This window comes from Solanum stenotomum, chromosome 1 (genome assembly GCF_019186545.1).
Source record: "Solanum stenotomum isolate F172 chromosome 1, ASM1918654v1, whole genome shotgun sequence".
In the NCBI taxonomy this organism is placed as follows: domain Eukaryota; kingdom Viridiplantae; phylum Streptophyta; class Magnoliopsida; order Solanales; family Solanaceae; genus Solanum; species Solanum stenotomum.
Window position 1 is genome coordinate 92,494,139 of NC_064282.1, and position 22,481 is coordinate 92,516,619.

The 22,481-nt window shown below is 28.5% G+C and overlaps 2 protein-coding genes across 2 annotated transcripts; both read right to left on the minus strand.

The window, feature by feature from the left end:
• Positions 1-713: 713 nt before the first annotated feature.
• Positions 714-3,797, minus strand: LOC125853283 (60S ribosomal protein L30-like). Its single transcript, XM_049532950.1, has 5 exons — positions 3,654-3,797; positions 3,461-3,566; positions 1,874-1,975; positions 1,078-1,146; positions 714-948 (listed from the first exon to the last, which is right to left on the minus strand). The coding sequence occupies exons 1-5, from the start codon at positions 3,672-3,674 to the stop codon at positions 908-910; spliced, it is 339 nt and encodes a 112-aa protein (XP_049388907.1). The 5' UTR covers positions 3,675-3,797; the 3' UTR covers positions 714-907.
• A 5,845-nt stretch (positions 3,798-9,642) lies between these two features.
• LOC125858848 (B3 domain-containing protein Os01g0234100-like) lies at positions 9,643-12,269 on the minus strand. Its single transcript, XM_049538635.1, has 7 exons — positions 12,240-12,269; positions 12,035-12,103; positions 11,522-11,556; positions 10,817-10,967; positions 10,516-10,722; positions 9,793-9,874; positions 9,643-9,710 (listed from the first exon to the last, which is right to left on the minus strand). Exons 1-7 carry the CDS (start codon positions 12,267-12,269, stop codon positions 9,643-9,645), a joined length of 642 nt encoding a protein of 213 aa, XP_049394592.1.
• Positions 12,270-22,481: the final 10,212 nt, after the last annotated feature.

A 22,481-nucleotide genomic window follows, 5' to 3' on the forward strand; every position in this document is an offset into this window, starting at 1 on the left:
CTACACACAACTCTATCGAAACCTTGCTTATGACTTATGAGATTACATTGGATAGTAAAACTTGTCACAACAAGTTCGTCAAAATTAAAACATAAACTACCTGAAAATCTCAGTTTTGTAAAATGGAAATCTTGAAACATGTATGGACTAAGAAATTACCTCTTTTTGCCAATTCTTTAGACTCCAAATTCTGAAGAAAATGGGAAAAGTTTGTGAAATATCTTAGAGAGGGAGAGGGAGTTCCTCCCTTCTTTTATTTTTTTGAAGTATGTAGGAGCTTTTGGGGTGACAATAACAATGTTTTGGGTGTCAAAATGTTGGTTGTATTCTATCAATTGTGCCAAGTTGATGCATTTGTTATTGACATGTGTTCAATTTTCTGCCAAGTTTGAGTTGAATTAGCGGGTTACAAGTAGTATGTTAAGTGTCAACTTATCAAACAAAACTCCCAAAGTAAGTGTTTTATTTTAATAATAATTTAATAGTACGAGACAAAAAATTAATACATTTTTCAGCTATATCATTATACTCTATTTTCCCAATAATATTCAAAATTTAAGATACATTTATATTTATTAATTAAAGATAATTTATTCAACTACACATAATTTTTACTAAAACTAGGTTGAGAATTTCATCATTTAATCTGGCAGATAACTTACTAGAAAGTAATGAACACAGGAATATGGAAATTCAACCAAGAGAAGGGGAGGAACAGGTCAAAGTCTACATAGTAAATTGAACGATAACTCAAGAAAATTGTTAAAATCAGATTCAACATCATCAAAACTTTCTTCCAACAACTGATAAATAAAGTTGCCAAACTCATCAATTGTAGCTACTTTTCTTAATAACAATCGGGCAACTTCCGAATATGATCCAAAACAGCATCAAATCAAATGCCTCTTCACTGGTCAGCAGGCAAGCTTTTAATAATATCAGAATCACCTGTAATCCAGAAAAGTTAACAGGAAAGACTTAAGAAATCGACCAGACAATAACAACTTTTTTACGATAGCCAAGGCGAGAAATACAATTAATTAATGGACACTATGAAGAACTCCACCATATGTTTACCTGGGTCAATAATACTGAGGCAACAAACTCTGAAGTATTTACCACAGGCAGTCCCCAAGTCTACGTTGTCTGCAACAATGGAAAACATATAATAAGCATAAGAACAATAACATTACCCAAAAAAATTGAAAACAATCTACCAATGTGTGATGACCTACAATCATCACAAGTAAAATGAAACAATTACAAACTTAGTTTCCACCAAGAGGTGATTCACAAAGAAACGTAGTTCTCTTCAGGACTAAAGGCATAAACAACTCACTAAAACTTTTGAAAGGCTAATCAACAAGATCATAGCAAAAGAAACCACAAGAGGCAAGAGAAACCATGCAGGCATAACCAATATGAATCTAAACATAAACCAATCTAGAGGTCTACAACACGCACCTCAACTACCAGACAACAATCAGGCTGTTAAATATTTAGTTAATTGTTAGCCCACTGATAGATATTATCAGGTTTTCACCCTCAACTCACAACATATTAACTTAGTTTGCATACCCAGACTATTTTCATGATATCAATCCTATTAATAGAGTAGAGATTTTTGTGGAATTCCATCCTGATCAATATTATGAGCATCTTTATTGAACCATACACAAACCCAAACAAAAATCTTTCCAAAACAATACCGATACAAGAATTTCAGACAGAAAAACAAAGACACACAAAAGAAAGTAAAGCACTTCAGTGAAAGCCATATGTTGAAAACAATATCGTAAACACCAAGGACACTTTGGGAGCACAAACAGATATACATGTATCTAAAAGAATGTAATGAATGACAGGAACTCACTTCCGTTGTAGTGGTGAACTCCAACCTTTGCCAACATAGCATAGTACTCTATCTCAGACTTCCTGATAGGAGGACAGTTGTTGGAAATGATGACAAGTTTTGCTGTAACATTCAAAAATATAGAAACCCAAGTTAGAAAGCAGCAAAGGAAACATGCTTCCTATCCCACTTATTTTAATAAACAAATAGTCCTATTCACCTCACAAAAATTTTGCAAAGACCATTCACATGGAAATGGAGTAAATTTCTAAATTATGATGTAATATTTGAAAGAAAAGAGGGACATGAATAAGCTGTTAAGACAAGAATCGGATTATATAGCCCAATCACAGCAAAACGAATAGAGGATCCATACACCAACAGCAACCACATGGGGTTGATGATACAAACATTAATTCCTAAATAACTTTGTTATAAAACTAGCAAGCACTGATATCACATTACAGATATCTCCTTAATTATTTATGAAGGCAGATACCAGAATTTTTCTTCTTCAACTCCTCAATTTGAACAGTCTAGGTAAGAACTACGTGGTGAGCTTCTTGAGACAGTGCTCGTTACATTTTGACTCTGCTTAATTGGTTTAATTAAAAATTAAAACTAAGATCTGATTGGTTAGAAACTGAGAAGTCATTTTCAGAATTAACAGCTTAATATCCTCTCAACAAGAATACTAGCAGCTTTAGTAAGCTAAGGTTTTCTTAATAATATCATGGATCAAGGTACACTTTTTCGAAAAAATGATTTATATTATGCTCAAAGAGAAAATCACCAAATTATATGATCAAATAGTCATCAATAAGGGTCTATGTTATATTGCTGACTCAAATGCTACAACAATACTTCATCTCATCTCATTAACCATTCTCCACTAGAGATTATTCTTTTATGTCTATGTTTCAAACACAGAGCATGGAGACAAAGCAAATAAGAGAAAATAGCCAACTTATATCATCCAATAGTCATCAATAAGGATCTCTGTTGTATTGTTGACTCAAACTGTTACACATCCTATATCTTAATTCGACATTAACCCTTCTCTCCTAACAATTAGTCTTTCACAGCTACACTCCAAACACAGAGCACTGATACATAGCAAATATTATGCTCAAAGAAAAAATTACCAAATTATATTATCCAATAGTAAAGCTCTATGATATATTAAATTACATCTCAATTTGATATTAACCCTTCTCCACTTAAGGTAACTCTTTTATGGCTACATTACAAACACAGAGCACTAATACATAGCAAATATCGTGCTCAAAGAAACTATCGCCAAATTAGACTATCACCGAATTATACTATCCAAAAGTCATCAATAAGGGTCTTCAATTAAACTGTAGACTCGAATGCTACACAATCCTATATCTCAATTCAATATTAACCCTTCTCTGCTATAAGATTAATCTTTTATGGCTACATTCCAACCACAGAGCACTGATAAATAGAAAATATAATGCTCAAAGATAAAATCGTCAAATACATAGCAAATAAGCAATACAATCCATAACAAATTCCACATCAAAATTATACCAGATGTCTTTACGCCCAAACTAAAGAGTGATTGAGCTCACTAAACAATACCTTTGGAGCTTCTAATAGTCTTGAGAACAGTTTTGTATCCCAATGTATACTTCCCGCTCTTCATAACAAGAGCGAGCCTGTTGTTGATGCTCTCATGAGTCTTCTTCTGCAAAATTCACAAAAAAAGCCTAATTTAGCATTTTCATGATCCGATTCGTACACACATACTGATATATGAAGAAGAGATACTTACGGTCTTCTTTGCAGCCACCATCGTGGATTCGGGTGAGGAGGAACGACGTCGGAGTTGGAGGATTTGAAGAAGCAAATTACGTCGACGGCGGCGAACGAACCCAGAAATGTGTGAAGAGGTTTGCAGTATATAAGCTGATGAGTGGTCTAGGGTTTGGGTTGAAGACTTAAAAGCCCAAATTCTTCTAAGCCCAAATTGCCATAGTAGTACCCGGTCCATATTTTATCAACCCAAATACCTTTGTCCTTATTTTACGTTAGTTTTAAATTTTATCTTTTATCGGAAATAATTTTTTTTATGAAAATATAAATTTTAGGCATAATAAATAATAGGAAACTTTCAAAAACAACAAATATGATGCATTAAATAGGACTCTATGCTATAATTTGTTTAATTACGAATAATAGAAAAATGTTAAGGGAGGAGAGAGGCGAGCGAGATCTAAGAGAGAGAGAGGAGAGAGTGTATTATATTTTTTCGCAGATTTTGGAGAAAAAATATAAATACAAATTAATTTATATCAAATGAATACATATTAAGAGGAGAGAGGCGAGCCAGATCGAAAGAGGAAGGAGAGAGGCGAGCCAGATCGAAAGAGGAAGGAGAGAGGCGAGTGAGATCGAGCGAGGGAAGCGAGTGGATTGTATTTTGCATTGTATTCTATATTTAATTTTTATCAGCTGTATTTGGAATACAACGAATACAATTGTATTCATCCTCTCTTTGATTGGATACAAATACATTTGAAAGAGAGGATGAATGCATATTGCATTCGTATGATTACAAATACAATTGATACAAAAATACAAAATACAATTTTTCGAATACAATTAAAATAAGATACAAAACTCGTACATATATTTGATTGAATACAATTTATGCATAATACATTTGAATGAATTTCTTCTTATTGATAGGAGAGAGACAGAAAGAGAGAGAGAGAGAGAGGAGGGACAGGGGAGGGAAGGAGGGAGAGAGTTTGTTATAAAAACAATATATTGTTGTTTTTTGTAATATTTTTAAACTATATGTGTTTTTTCATAAATAAGTTGGATTTTTTTACTTGTTCCATAATTCTTTCATAAGTAAGTGTGTTTTTTTATTTGGATTTACTTAATATAATATCTATAAATTTTAATTTTAATTGTGCATGAATAGATATTTAAATTATCCAAAAATTAAACAAATAAAGCATTCAAGTATTTTAGGCATTTTAAGATTGAAATGCAAACAGTCTTACATAGATTAGTGAGTCATTTTGTTGCTGCCAACTAACTAAAAAGATACACATAATTTTAGATTAAAAGATAAAAATAATGGATAATATATTCTATTCTCTCGAGTTAGCTGAGGTATGATTAATTTTGCTATTTCAAAATATTGCTTTCGATAATTTTATATAAAAGGATTTTTTTTATTATCGTGACTGTAAATTTACAGTTCTTTGCAATTTTGATCATATAAGTTATATCAATGTTTATCTTTCATCATGGAGGGAATTTTTATAAATATAATATACGTCAAAATTAAAATATATTGTATGACATAAATAAGAATCACTTTTTTTTTATCAAACATAAATCTTATTTTAAAAAATTGGATATAAAAAAGTTTTAAGAATTTATATTAAAGATCGCACTACACATAAATTTGTCAAGTTAAAAAATAAAATCAACTATACAATTATGTTAAGAAATTATGGAGCGAATCATTTTTTCAGTAACTCGAATTAAACAACTACTTAAAACAATTGATGATTTTCTTGACCTTGAAGAAAAATCGATGGTGTTTCGAATAATGATGATATTACAAAATTGATAAAGAATTGAAAATTTTTAGAAAAATAGAGCTGCAAAACTAAAATGAGAGAATTAAAAAATCTTTCAAGTTTCAAGAGGGTGAATCTGGAGAAACGAATACAAATATGAAAATTACGACTTTCTCAAAAACAAGATAATAAAATATAATAGATTGGATGTTAATGAAGAGTTCATTGATTTATCAAATGAACCAAGTGAAGATTGTGATGTAGAGCTAGATGTTTCAACATTTTTTTTTAATTTTTTATAAATTAAAGTTAAGTGTTGATTTAACTTCAAGAAGAAAAAAAAAAAGAAAATTAAGATATATAAAAAAAAAATTGTCATTTCTTGTTTAAATTAAATATGATATTTGAGAATGCAACTAAGTTTAGTAAAGTTATTATTAATTATTAAACCAGTAATCGATACTCTAATCCGCATCGCTCAAAGAGCAACCTTTAAACTAGTTAAGGGAGACTACTAGTTACCAACATGGTTGTGGTGCACTGGTGGGAGTGTTTCACCCTTAACCAGCGGTCTCGGATTTGAGTCCTGGATATGGAGAAAATCTTGTTGGGAGCTCCACCCCCGAATGGCCCTGCAGAGCGCGGTCCGAATTTAGTCGGAGCTCCAATGAGGGTTCCGGACATCGGGTGGAAAACTAAAAAAAGGGATACTACTAATCTCTATTTATTTTGCTATTGTAACGAAACTTCAATATATAAATCAATATAAATTCTTATTTCAATTTTTTTCCGCCAATCCAAAAAAGATTAACAAAGCTAACAAAAGTTTCACCAGTAAAATGTTTTTGAATTTTGTGTTAATTTATTTTTTATTCTGTAAACATATTCGTAACTTATGTTTTCATTCTTTTTTTTATGCAAATGAATTATCTTCATTGATGAAAGAATGCCTATGTTCTTATGCATTTGGCTAAATATTATCATCAGAGTGAGCTTTAGAAAGAAAAAAATATACTTTTCATGAAGTATAAGAAGACTTGAGCATGAATGAGCAATAAATGGAAAGACAAGTGTTATTATATATGTCTTTGCAATAATGAATAAAATTTGCACCTAAAGTATTTTCAACACAATATATAATATAGTTTTTTGAATTGTGTTTGTCTTGTCCCCATCTTTCATTTATAAGCCAAAATTTGAATTATTGTACCAAAAGTAAAGAGGATTGCATAGATGGAGTTTGTTTTATTTATTTTTTTCCACCCAGTTTTCAGAGTCCACATTGGAGCTCCGATTAAATTCTGATCGCGCTCTACAGGGCCCATTCGGGGGTGACGCGACTCGAACCCAAGACCTCTAGTTAAGGGTGAAACACTCTCAATAGTGCACCACAACCCATGTTGGTACAAATAGAGTTAATTTGGTAATTTAACTAGTTATTTTATAAATAACGTGTGTATTTCGTCTATGAAATATGTGTTCAACGTGATATAGTAGATGATATATCCTTATTCCTTTCCATTGATCTATTCTCTATCCTAGCTTTAAAAAAAATATTCTGCAAAATGGTAGCTCTCATCTGAAATTCCCAGTTAAACTTAAAGACACTCTAGGTATGCACGACCTTTTGTCTTCCTTTTTTTTTCTCATTTTAGTTTTGCCTTTTAGTTTTAGGTCGCGTTTTGTCGATTTTTTCATTCAATATGAACTCGATAACAATACTATGTGTTCTCTTAAGCAGGGGCGGATTTATGTTATAGTAAGGGGTGTCAGGTGACAAGGCTTCGTTGAAAAAATTTATTAAATACATATATATAAATAAAAGATAAAACTTAATAAAGTGACACTACTTGTCACAGGAGATATTCCAGCTCAGTTGGTTTGGTGCCTCAATTGTGAACATAAGGTCTTGTATTCAATACTCCTTTACTTCATTTATTTTTATTTTTTCGCCTCTTATGAATTTACAAAATTTTGAATCAACAAGTCATATTTTTTATACCTCAATTGTTCGGTGCCTAATATATACATACTCCATTCATATTTTTTTAAAAGTGTTTAATGTTCCCTCCGTTTAGCATTATTTATTCAATATACTAAAAAATAATTGTCCAACTTTACTTGTCTAGTTTAGATAATTAAGATATAAGTGTCAGTTTTGTGTCTACTTTACCCTTGCAATTAAACACTATTTATTGATCGATCTTATAATTAATAAGGGTGATATAGTAAAATACCCCTATATTTATAATTTCATAAGGGGTGTGTCAAGTCAAACATGGACCAGTAAAAATACGGAGGAAGTATTACTTTTAATGAGGTTTATTTGAATCTATTAAGATACATGATAAAAGACAGATACATATGACAACACTCGGATACATGACAAAACAATAGCGCCTAGATCCGACGGGAGAAGTGACGCGAAGTTTCTTGGTTGAGTATGTAACTGACACCATCGTCAATGACGAACTTGATATTCATTTTGTGCGCGAGAGGTGTCTCCCCTTGCGAGAAAAAATGATGGGTACGTAGAGATTGGTTTAAGAGTGAGAAAATCCAAGGCTAAGAGTTTGACATGTAGGTTGACAGGATGTAGAACATCCATTTTAATGGAGTGTTTCTTCTCACGGATCCGTGATCAAGGGAGGAGAAAGAGTTAGAGTTTTACCCTAAATAATATTTCCTGAGTTAAAAATGTTAATTTTGAGTTTAAATGTAAAGAAAATTAATCAATATAAAAAGTGGTAATATGTAATTGTTTGAAAATAGAGGTAAAATTAGTATATATGGTAATGATGTATGTCTAATAAAGTAGTTTATACATAAAAGGCAAAAAAGACTTTCAGGAATCCAATTTGTGATTATTTTTTTTAAAAAAAAAATGTAAAACTTGTCCCAGAAGAATACATTTTGCACATAAAATCCATCATTTAAAATTTAGAAAAAAAAAATCAAGCTTGTTGTAAAGAAATCGTACGTACGATGTGGGAGGATATATTAAAGAATAACTAGTTATGCCGATCAGCGAATACAACAACATAATTAGTGTAATTCCGCAAGTAGGTTCCGAAAAGGGTAATGTGTACATAGTCTTGCCCCTACCTTATGAAACTTGATTTATTCAACAAGTTAATCTTTATAAAAAAAATAATGTATATATTTTGAAAGTTTGCAATAACATGTTATCACAAATATTTTTTTATCAAAAATTAGAGAAATGCAATAATTTATTATTGTAGTGTCTTAGAATATTATATCACCTTATTTGTGAATTATAATTTGCTAATTTGATAAAATTGTTTAAGAGTTGATTTTTTAAAAATATTTTTCACAAAATGTGAATTTTTTTCATGGTTAGAAATCATATCCAAACGAGCATAATATTTTTATTTCACATTCGTCATCAATCCTAACCCTCTTTCGCATTTTCTTAAAAAAAATCTTAAAATTTGTTAATCTCTTGGTGTGAATAAATGTTTTAAAGACACAATTAGAATTCAGCAGTGTTCTCCCCTAGGCGAGACATTTACAAATGGTTTGATGTAACACCAACAACAAACTTGATGTATTATTACAAGTGAAGTTCAAAGAGACGACATATCTCGAAATAAGTAAACTTTTTTTGTTTCATAAAAATACGCTCCTATGTACATATAAAAGAAAAACTCAAACCTGTTGTGCATTGGACAAAGAATAAAATATACAAATTTTAAAAGTTTGCTTTTATATGTGAACAACGATCGAGGAGAAAAAAAAATTGGGTCGACAAATAAAAAATAATAAAAGTCAAAACACATGTGACATGTAGTAAAATAGAAATAATATTAACTTGTAGGTCAACTAGTCACCATTCATCTTCCTACTACATATAAAAGCTACTCAGTTACACTGAAAAAAAGATATGATAGAATATATAATCTCACAAAAAATAGCAGAGACCATTTTAAGGAAGAGTTACATTCCTGCGACGAGCTAATTCTACACTAATACTATTAATGAGGATCATTTATTTTATAAATAAATATTTAAAATTGAGCAGCTGCTACCAGCTAGTTCCTTGAAATTGAGTCCAAAATTTGCATCTTCCTTTGTTACACCCTTAATTTCACATTCTTTATTGTATGTTTCATTTTCAAAAGCTTCTCTTCATGATTCAACATTCTCTCTTTTGCTTCACCTAGCTCACCTTTCTTTCATGCAAAACGAGCTTAGCTTTCTTTATTCACGAGGCTCCAAATACTTATCCTCGTTTGCTTCACACATATTCATCTTTTCATTTTGATCTTCTGAGATAATATAAGCAAATAGAAAGTTAGAATGTACATCTTGATTGTGATAGGAATTAAAATATATTATTTATAATCATACCATTGTGTGCTTCAATAATAAAATCCATAAGAACAACAGCAACATCAATTGGTGACAAGCAATTTTCTCGTAAAATGTGTACCTAAAACAATAAAAACTATTATTAGGCCCAACAACATTAATAACATATCAAATGTAATTCCACAAATGGGGTAAGGGGAGGATGGTACATAAATTTACCCCTACCTTTTGAAGGTGAAGAAATGTAATGGAGTAGCAACAACAAATAATATGACATTGAAACAAAGGAAAAAACAAGTAATAAAAGTTAAAGAATGATATACAGAAGAGTAATACTAATAACAGTGATAAGGAGAACTTGGCAAGAATCTATTGTATACTAACTTTCTACCTTAATCCTCGAACTTTGTGATGTCCTTGCAAGTTGTAGGTATGTCAGGTCATGTCTAATTACCTCACCCTAATACTTCCTTGACTAACTTCTACCTTTCCTCAAATCCACCATAGTCGACCTCTGACACCTCCTTACTAACACATCTATGCATCTTTCTCTTCATATGTCATAACCATCTTAGTCTCGTTTCTCTCACCTTCTCCACAACGGGGGTCATTCCTACTTTATCAGATATATCTATGTTTCTAATATTTTCTCTCTTGGTTGTGTGGTAATTCATTTGTACTAATTAAATTTAGGATAAATAAAGCGAAAGTAATTCTTGATTTAACAAAATTACTAGGATTTAAACATTTAAAATGTGTTACCTTAAATTTGCAAGTCTCAATCAATTGGAAGACCAACACATCATTTGCAACAAGATTGTGAGCAATGGAGAAACCTCTCCACCCCCCACTCAATCCGCTCTTGCCAATTAGGTACTTGGTGAAAAATTCATCTCCATCTTCATCCACCAAAACAATATTGGCATCATGTTTTGGCAAATGAGAAACGCAAAACCTTTTTGGAAAGCTCTGTTATATAAAAATATCTATAAGAAAGACTATATTAAATAGAACAAAAACAATTTCAATATTGCCTAATTCTATTAAGAAGAAATTTACTTACCAAACAAAATCCCCAAGTGACATGGGAAGGGAGCATACATTTGAGAAAATGTGGAAATTCAGCAGGTAAAGTTGTTTCAAATATTTCGGCTCGCACTTGGGCTGATGAGCTTATATCAACAGAGTTGTTTGTCTGTCCCTTCCTTCTAATGCTAGTAAAATCGAGAATAAAAAGCATTTTTAAAGAAGATAATAATACCAGGATATACTAACAGCCAATTGATCATAAAATTCTTTTATCCTCTTTTTAAAAAAATATATATATATAAATTCAATAGACTGTTTGATTATTCATAGTCAACTTCTCACTCCAACTTTGAGTTGAGTTTTCAGGTTTGATTCAAAACTTGTATACACTTCATTTTGAATTATTTGTTTGTACAAAGTATAAGAAAGTAAAAAAAATACTTTTGAATGTTGTGGTCTAAAATTAAAATTAAAGAGTTCACAAAAAATTATTTTTTAATGGACTAAAAATAAAAGTAGGACAAATAAATGAAGTAAAAAGAGTACGACAAACAAATTAAAATGGAGAGAGTAACATTTTTCAAATAAAATACATATCCAAACACAACTTCAATTTCAAAAAAAAGGAAAATTCGCTCAACTTTAAATACAATTAAAAAAAATTAAAACATCATAAAATTCACGTCTAAACACCTATTTTTTTATTAATATAATTTATTTTTGCATTTTCTCCACTTACCGCATTTGAACCTTCTTGTTATCTCCTTTTTCCACCTGCAAATGTATATGTCAAGTATGTTAATTAGTTTTAAACTACTTCCGTACCAGAGTACTAGTTTGTCAAAATGATAACATACTTAGTATAACCCCATCAGTAGGGACTAGAGAGGATATAACATATGTAGATAGAACTTTTATCTCATGAGATAGAGGGGTATTTTCGATGGAGCGTACAGAGACCTTATCTTAACAATGTAAAGATAGAGAGGTCCTTTTCGATGGAGCATACGCAGACATTTTCTTTACCTCGTAAAAATAAAGAGGTTTTTCCTGATGAAGCGTATACAAACCTTGTCTTTACCTCGTAGAGATAAAGAGATTATTTCTGATAGAGCGTACACAGATCGCACTTTTACCTCATAAAAATAAAATATTTTTTATGGATCAAACGCAAACCTTAACTTTACCTCTATAGAGATTTTTTAGAACCGTCAACTATTTATCAAAGCACTGAGTAAAAAATGATTCTCACCTTGTTGGTTCTATTGGGAGGCAAAACCTTTTTCTTGAGCAACCCTTGATTGATTGACAAATCCTTGTTCTAATTAAGCCATCAAATGAAAGAACAAAAAAACATGGATCAATAATTATAAGCAAAAAAAAAACACAAACAAAAGAATTAAAACAATTTATTTGAAATCATAAAATGAAAACTGTAGCAGAAGGAGACGGAGTACCTTAGAAGGAGAACGAGCTCGGCTTTTCATTTTAGAAGGAAAGAAAAAAAGTGAGGAAAAACAAATAAAATTTTTTTGGGTATTTTTCGACCGAAAAGAACTAATGAAGTGGAGAAATGAGATGATACTGTATTTATAAGGAAAAGTAAGGAAGACCTTGAAGCCAAAATTGGAATTGATTGGAAGAGTACTAGGTTTGAAATGATTTATTCCCTTTTCCCAAAGTTGTTCTTTTAAAGAAAAATATATGTATTATTATTAGTCAATTCAAGACCCTTGTTTTAATAAAACACAAACAAATAAAAAGAGAGAACAATAGATATGAATTAGTTGCGGATCACAAACATATGGGGGACTTTTTTTATAAAGTAGAAATTTTGGGTGAGTTTTGAAATATTAAAATAGTTCTACAGGTTATATTTAGGGTCAAGTTTTAAAATATTAACATAGTCAAAGGTCATATTTTAGGAAAAAACTGAAATATTTAAATAGTCCCAACAGTCATATTTTGGGTCAAGATAAATCTGTAGCTATTTTAGAATATAAAGATTTGGGTTTTAAAATCTTTCGAAAAATAGATAAATTCTGTAAACGGCTAGATATTTAAAAAAAGGAAAAAAAAATGAAATTTGACTGATAACATAGGTTAGCAACAATATAAATTTGACTATCCTATTTTATTATTTGTATAGGATAAAATTTAAAATGTGCTATAAAGAGGTAGATTTATGTTATAGTAAGGGGTGTCATGTGACACGGCTTCGTTGGAAAAAATTATTATATACATATATATAATCAAAAAATTATTAAATGCATATATATAAATAAAAGATAATATTTAATAAAGTGACACTACTTGTCATAGGAGATGTTCCAGCTCAGTTGGTCTGACTCCTCAATTGTGAACGTAAGGTCTTTTGTTCAATACTCCTTTACTTCATTTATTTTTATTTTTCACCTCGTATGAATTAAGAAAATTTTGAACCAGCCAGTCATATTTTTTATACCTCAATTGTTTGGTGCCTAATATAAACATACTCCATTCATATGTTTTAAAAAGTGTTTAATGTTCCCTCCATTCATCATTATTTATTCAATATATCCAACTTTACTTTTGTAGTTTGGATAATTAAGATATATGTGATAATTTTGTGTCTACTTTACCCTTGCAATTAAACACTATTTATTGACCGATCTTATAACTAATAAGGGTGATATAATAAAATACCCCTAAATTTATTATTTCATAAGGGGTGTGTCAAGTCAAACATGGACCAATAAAAATACGGAGGGAGTATTACTTTTAATGAGGTTTATTTGAATCTATTTCAAAAATGAAAATCCATCGAGCCAAGGGATATATACGTGGATTGTACTTTACTTGTATTGTATTCTATTTTTAATATGACTTAATAATATATTTTTTAAATTAAAATGTGACGCCGCTTATAAAAATTTATGTATACGCCACTGCTCTTATGAACCTATTAGAGAATTGTCACACGTCTTTAAGTCCAGAATAGAACGTATCTTACATGAATAGAGACGATTATTCATTAGCACCTTCAATTTAGTACTAATTTATTTTAACGAGGTACTTATAGCATGTGTCCATGGATGCGTTGATTCAAAATTTATGAATTTTTTTACAATTTCAAATTAATGTATGATAATTATTCGGTTTATAATCAAATATTTTATAGGTATATAGAAGTTGTGCAAAAACTATTAAATTTTAATACACCCCATGCAAAAATCCCAAGTGACCCAACTGATAGTGCTTTTCTTTTTCTTGGGTCTCATATATGGGCTTGTTTGATTTACAATACTAATTAATTTAGCATAAAAGGTTTTGATGTAAAAAAAAAATGTTTTGATGTGTATGAGATAATATAGCATTTATCGTACCTCGAAACAAGCTTTCAAACTATGTTTTAAAACACTAATCATGAATATATCGTACCAAGTTCACGGGATAATTAGATATTTTACTTTTTCAAATTGTTCCTTTTTCAGTGTCTTCATCTTTTTATAAAATGTCTATTCATGAGTTTCATTTTCACTTTTTTAAAAAATATTTGTCAAATAAATTTCAAATTGTGGGATTAATATGCGTATTTATATATATATAAAAAGACAATAATAAAAATTAGTTCTTATCTAATTGTTCCTTTCTAGATCTTCATCTTCAGAATTTATGTACATTTAGATTGTGTGGAAAGAAAATTAATACTAGATGTCGTCATACAGTGTTGACATCCTTACTTTGTATAGCCTCTCTTATGGCTAGCCTTAAATACTCCGGCATAGTAATCTTTTTCTGTAGATCCTCTTTGAAAATACTAAATCCGATCAAAGTAAAATATTGTATGAATTCTATAAAAACTAGCACGAATACAATATTTATCAATTTTATCAAGGGTACTATAAGGTGTACCTTTTCAAAAATGTGTAGTGAAACAAAGTTGTTCCTCTCACTGATTTTTTTTTAAATCCAAAATCTCTTAATTTGTGAAAAAGGTTAGTGTGGAGATCTTGAAGTCATGCATGTGTTCATTCATATCTTTGTTGCTAGTTTTGGAAATTTCATTCATAACTAGACTTTATTATAATGTTTGTAATTTGCGGGGTATTGTTCGCTCCAATATCTTTTAATGGATTCTTTATTTTTTCTATTTTTTGATAGTTCCATATTACAATTGTTGCTGCTGAATTCTTCCCATTCAATAATTGTTTAATTTTTGTGGGTACGAGCCCGACATATTGAGTTGAGTTGTGATATAACATACTTTTTCTAATGAGCCATTTTAAAAATACATGAACTTTGAAAATAGCAAGTAGTGGCTTCAGAAGGTGCTCTCAAATAAAAATTTTGTTTGCGTCTCTTTTGAAATTTGAATCTTTTAAGAAATATAGAAGGCAACCTGAGTTACAAGAAATTTAGTAAAAATACCTGTTAAATTTTCAGTATTACAAATTAATAGATACAAATGTCTCAATAAGGTAGAGAAAGTAATTATAGATGTCTCACCTGCCTAAAATATAAAGTCAATAGATTATTGGCTTACAAATTGAGGCTCTCAATTCGAGAGTCACCTTTTGAATCAATAGAACTGTATTTGTCTAAGAAATACCAAATAAATACATACATGTTAAGGCATCTATCCAAACATTGTGCCTTCAAATAGGACACTAAAAATTTATTTTCAGCATTGTAAAAAGGTAATGTTTATTTGTTCGATAGAGAGAAAATGTATAAATTTTACACTTTTGAAGAGACATACTTTATCCTACAAGGTCGAGAAGGGGAAAGAAAATTAAATAGACTATTTATGATCACATATATTAAAAGTTAAAGAATAAAAATGTACTACTTTTTGTACATGTGCTACATAAGTAAGGCCAAATTTGTTTATTTTCATAAATAAAATTTTGTAAGTAAAGTCTGAATAGTGTTTGCATAAATAGAATACTATCATGTGCCATATATGTGCATAAGAGCATAAGTACATTTTCTAGTAAAATCATTCTAGTCTAGAAATAATACCCAATAAAATAAAATCATTTGCAATATATTGACTGTATATGATTCAGAATTAGCATGAGTGATGATGTAGTTATAGTCATCACCTTAGCCAACAGGATTGTTAAGCTATTTGCAAACTATTTGTCCATACAAAACAGTAGAAATACGAAGTTCATCATATATTTTGTAATAAATCATAAAGTGCAACACACATTAAGAGAATTTATTGAAGGATAATGTGTTTAGAAATGATGAAGATGTTTAAGCGATTATACGTAAATTAAAGTTTAATGAGTTTAAAAATGATAAGATGTTTAAGCGATTATAGGTAAATCAAAATTTTTCATTTGTCCATATCACTCAATCCACTAAGCTTGTGGTTTGAGATGCAACATATCCATGTTGTATTCATCGAACACTAATAAATTTTACTTGAGACATATACTCAAGTGTATTCATTGAACGCTAATACAAACATATATCGAGTTGACATTGGAAAAATAAGAAAATACGATACTTCCATCAAGGATGTATTGAAGTATTAGAGAATTTAAATGAGCAAGAAAACTGATCCCTTTGTCCCAATTCAGAGCAACAAAACTACTATCCAAGTTCCAATTTAGAGCAAGAAACTGCTTCTTCAATCTCAATTAAAGTGATACATTTTTCTTTTTAGTTTTAAAACTGATTTTTTTAGTTAATTTAAATAAGATATTCGATTTTAAAAACAAAGAACAATATAAAACATTTAAAAAAAAAACAGTTTTGAAACTTAACATTTAAATTCAAATTTAAAAACAAATAACAATATAAAACCACTTTTTAAAATTGGAACGTAATGTTTAAATTCAACTTTAAAAATAAATAATATTATAAAACAATTTTTTTTAAATAAAACATACATTTTGCAACTTACCGTTTAAATAACACTAAAGCATATTTAATTTAAGCTATATACAAAATTGTAAAGAAATCTAAACTATCTAATTATCTATTTCTTTCTTTATTTTTTTTTTAAAAAAAAATTCAACTACAAATAATTATCCCTAAAATTCCTCACCCACTTACTTAATTTCCTTCCCCAAAAAAACTCAATCGTATTAATTCACTAAATTTAAATACAATAGTCTTTTCTTTAGTTTTTCCAGAAAAAAAAAAGGCATCTCAATAAAGGAAATTCAAAGCAATAATAATTCTTACCATTCACGGAAAGGTAATTTTTTTTTGCATATTTCCTCTTTTTCTTCTGTTTTATGTAGTTTACATTATCAATAATTGTACTTTATTTTGGAAGATGTCAATTGATGAAGTTAGGATCAAGTCATTTATGTTATGAATAGTTGAAGAAGGAGAAACACTTTTAAGACTATCTATATTTGATAACTTTGCCAAGCATGTAATAGTTTAATATTTTTTCATCTTATGTTTTGTTTCAAAGTCAAACTGTGTTGATGTATTTACAGATAATTTATGATTTTTTGTTTACTGCATATTTCATATTTATAATTTTTTAATCTTATTTTTTTAACATGCAGATAATGATGAAACTATGATGAAATTTTTGAATTGAAAGATCAGAAGTATTTGAATTTGAAGATATTATATTTTCAAAAGAAAAAAAAATTATTAACTTAATTAAAACTAGAAACTCATGTTTATAAAATTCTAAATAAACTCTTACTATTTCACAAATTTATCTTTTCAGATGTTAACAAATATATTTAACTATATTTATTTTACATATATCGCTCTATATTAATATAAATGAAAGTTGACATATATCTGCTTGCAATTTATTTATTTATCGGATGATGTCGAAAATGTTAATATGACAACGATTTCAACAACGACTACAGTGATAATGACAACGACGTTGATGATATCGATATTACAACAATGAAGATTAAAGTGGACAACAAAAGAAATATTAAGATGACAAAGGAGATCAAGAAGAAGAAAAAGAAGATCAAGAAGGAACATACAATGACTGAAATGATAAAAGAAATACAGCAAAGTAGATCATCATTTTTTATTTTGGATCATTTCAAGATTATACTGGCAATGGTAAAGGAATAAACATTGATAGTTTCATTTCATCACCATAATGTGATGATTTGTATTTATTAGACCATCACTTCATTCTTTCTTTAAATGTCCAGGTAAATATACCAATGTTATGTTTAAAATTCATAAAGTAAAACACAAATATAAGTGATAATTTGTTAATCTTATAATATATAATTTGCATAAATTTTGTTTTCTTTATAATATGTGAAGAGATAAGATTTATTACCCACAAAAGTTTTATGTGGGTAATATAGGTTTTCTTATGTGTGTTTTTTTAACGTTGTTTGTTAGTTTGTATTAAATGTGTAAGAATTGTTTCTGAGTTCTAAAAATTACATTAAGTTATGGAGAAACATGCAAATTTTAAAGGATCTAAAGAAAGAGGAATATTTACGAAAAATTACATATTTTTAAAAACAAATTAAAAAAATAAATATATTTCTTTTTAATTTTTTAATCATTAAAATATTTTAATTCGTTATTTCAAATAATAATCAAGAAAAATACAATTTCATGTAATTGTAATCATATTTTCATCAAATATAGTTAGGATATAAGAATGAAAATTAACTTAAATTAAAATAAAAGCTAAGTAAAGACTTTCACTAGCTATCCATGAATTATGGATCCCATTAATGTGAAAATTGGGCGTTTTAAATTTTCAAAAACTACGTTATAAATGTGTGTTTAATTTTTAAAAAAATATGTTTTAAATTTGTGTATCAAATTTAGATAGGAGATAAGTTTGAAAATTAATTTAAATGAAAAAAAATGATAAGTAAATACTTTCACCAACTACCCACAAATTAGGGAACCCTAATGTGAAAATTGATAGTTTTAAATTTATTTTATATTCTAAAAATATTAGCAATTTAATTATTCTTTTTTTTTAAAAAAAAAAGTTGTTCCAAGTAGTTACGACCATACTTTCATCAAATTTGGCTAGGAGATAATTTTAAAAATTATTTTCAATTAAAATAAAATACGACATAAAGACTTTCACCAACTAGCCATGAATTATGGAATTCTATTAACCGTAAAAGTTGAGTATTTTAATTTATTTTTTAAAATAAAAAACTAACAAGTAAATCCTAATTTTAAAAATAAAATAATTTAAACAATTTCAAGTTATAATAACCATATCTTCATCAAATTTGTCTAGGAGATAACTGCACACACAATTTGAAATAATATCAACTCAAAATAAAGTTATTAATGTTGTTATCTTTTTAATTTTTAGTTAATAAAAACAATGACAAATATAATAAAAATAAAAATAAATAAATATAAAATAAAATATTTAAAACATTCAAAATAATAATCAGCCATTTGGATTATTTACAAATATTCAAAAGAAAAAACTATTTTTAAAATTACCTCAACTATTGTTTCTTTTTAATTTATTTAAAATTAAATTTTGTAAAACCTGACAATCTCAATAATATGTCAGTTTTGCCTCTATAATCGGTTACTTCTTTTAAAAAAACATATTTTTTACTTTCACTTTATATATATATATATATATATATGGGGTTGTATTTATTAAGATTATTTTTACCTTAAATCAATTTTCTAATATATTGTAGCACAATTTTAATACGGAAAAAAATATTTTGTAAAATCTTTTGATTTTGAATAAAATATATAGAGAAAATGTATCAACATACCATCTAATCTTATGATATCAAATATTTCTTACGGAATGTTAGAATTAATAAATTACTAATATAATTTTTTATTCAAACGATATGAAAAGAATAAAGCACAAACAAATAAAAATATTTGAAATGTATGATATTTGATCAAAGATAAGATGATAATAAAATTAATAGTATTCCTTACAAAGAATTCAACGTGTTATATTATAAAACTAAAAGTGTAGCTGATACAGTTATAGATATAATATTTTAATACGATAAAATAAATTGTGTACTAATAATATTAATTCAATGTGCTCAAATAAATAAGTTAATAAAATTATTATTATTATAACAAATTAAATATATTATTAAGTGCATAATATATATTTTTAATTATAAAATTATTACATTTTAAATCATCCGCGCAACGCGCGGGCACGTATACTAGTTTTTATAATTAGAAAGAATTTGACTTAATTTTTTTCCTTTTAACACTTATTCAAATTTTTATAACCACACAATTATGAAAGAAATTAACTTTAAAATTTTTCTTTAGCACTTATTCAATTTTTTATAATCACACCATCGTCTAAGGCTTGTTTAAACTTTTTTTTTAAAAATAATTAAAAAATAATCTTTTTCACAATAGAAGGTTAAAAAAATAAAGGAACAATAAGTTTATAATTGCATTCACATACATTCTTTGAGCTACATTTCCATTTAAAAATTGATCTTGTTTTTGAACTTTGCTTGCCCATTAAATAGGTTACCAATGTCTCTTCATCTAATCTCAACAATCAAAGGAGGCACTCATCCCAAAATTAACTTCTAAACAGAAGCTCATAGGGTTAAGATTTTCTATTATTGAATTTGTATGCGTCTAAAGTTCCGTTCCTGAAATATAAAAAAAAGGGAAATAACAAACAAACAATAGTATTTATATTTGAACTTATGTGAATGTTACAATTTTTATAAAAAATTTAAGAAAATATATGTAATCCCCTTATTCTTCTTTTCATAATTGTTCTTGACTTGATGAAATACTTGCGGCTCAACACTTGGAGTAGAGACTTCTTTGTATGCGAAAGACTTGCAGAATCTTATGGAGACCTCTTTATATATGCTTGAACTAGAGTTTTAGATGTATTTTGGTCCAAGCAATTTTGGCTTTAGGCTTGAAGAACATGGATTGGGCTCATCTTGTCAACTTGATGGACTGGTCCAAATGTAATTTGGACTTGATTTAAGCCATATAATTTTGACTTAACTATTAATCCAACTTAATTAATCAGTAATTTGACTTAGTCAAGGTATTATGAGTTTAAGGTTTAATTCAAATTTAATATGAATTTATCAATAAAGCTGCATTGTCTATAAGATTAAAAATAGGCATGAATTGAGTGAAATTGAGATAATTGATTCATATAAGAGAAAAATACATAATTATCCCATCAAACTTATACCCTTTTTTGAAGTAGACACTTGAAGTTTTTGGGAGTCCTATTACCCCATAAAACCATTTACATCCATAATAATATATCATTTTAACACTACCTATGTTCTCAGGACATGCGCGTGTCTCCCACTCCCCAATTTAATTTTTTATTAATTAGTTTTTCAATCCCATTTACATTAAATTACTTTTTATTTTTTACTTTATTCATCTTAGTTTACCTTTTTATTACCCCCATGGATTGGACTGTAAATCTGACAATTTTGACTCTGTTGCTAGGCCGGAGTTGATAGTTATTTTCACCGACTACAAATTTTTAATTAATTAAACAAAAGACCATCAAATCGGTATTGATCTATGTGTGCTTCTCACTATTTTCTCGCTACTGTGATTGCCTTTTCCTTTTTTTTTTTTTTTTTTTAAGATTATGCTCTTTATTTTTTTTGTTTTCTTTTCATTGTTCTGTAATCAACACACATTTGACATTGCAAATAGTCAAGCAACGCCCCTTCTTGATATGTAACAATAATTTCAATTTTTTCTTTAGAAAAAATTGAAATTATTGTCTATCTTTTTTGGTTAAGAAGAACTATAAAGCTCCATTTTAATGGAGTTTCAATCTGATCATCAGTATAGTGATTTTGAATATGATGATGATGTGATTTTAAAAATGGTGAGGGTTAGAGTTTATTAAATGATAAAATAGTAATGACTTCATTGGAGATTGATCCGCGGCGGCAAGCAAGATGAAAGGGGTCTCCCGGTAGGTGAGGAACAATTTAAGGGGATGAAATTGGTGAAGAAAATTTAAGGGGATGAAATTGGGGGTGAACAAGAATAAAAGAGGAAAGAGAAAGAGAACGTTGAAAAAAAGAAAAAGAAAAGTAAAAAAACATATACTATTCAAATTTAGAGTGTCACATGGCATTTTTACATTGGTTTGAAGATATATAAATACCCCTTCACGCGCTCACATTTCGTGATAACACGGATACTGTGAAAATGGACCAAAAGGGTGTATTTATTATGGATTTAAATTGTTTCGTGGGGTAATAGAACTCTCACAAATTTAAGGTGTTTAATTAAAAAAAGGTATAAGTTCGATTGGATAATTATGTATTTTCTCTTCATATAACCAACTCGAACTAGTTACCAATGAAGACATAGTTGTGAAATTGAGATAGTAGATCCATAGAGCCAACTTGAGCTAGTGAACTTTATATTCTCAAACTCACATATTGAACAACCTTGGTACCATCCTGTTCAATATGAAAAGACCACACAGAACATGGATGGCATGAGAGACATAATGAAAATTAGGCATGTATCTAAGGTTAACACAAACTTAAAGCATTTATAAATAAATTAGTAAGATTTATATCAGACAAATAAGAGTCTTTATAAATGATATTAAATTGTACATTTGAGATATATATCGCCTTTTGAAAATATATTAATTAATAAACATATGTTCTTAACTAATATTATAAAAAGATATCACTTATATTTTCAATTTAGTATATTAAAATTAAATTAATCATAAAAACTAAAAGTAC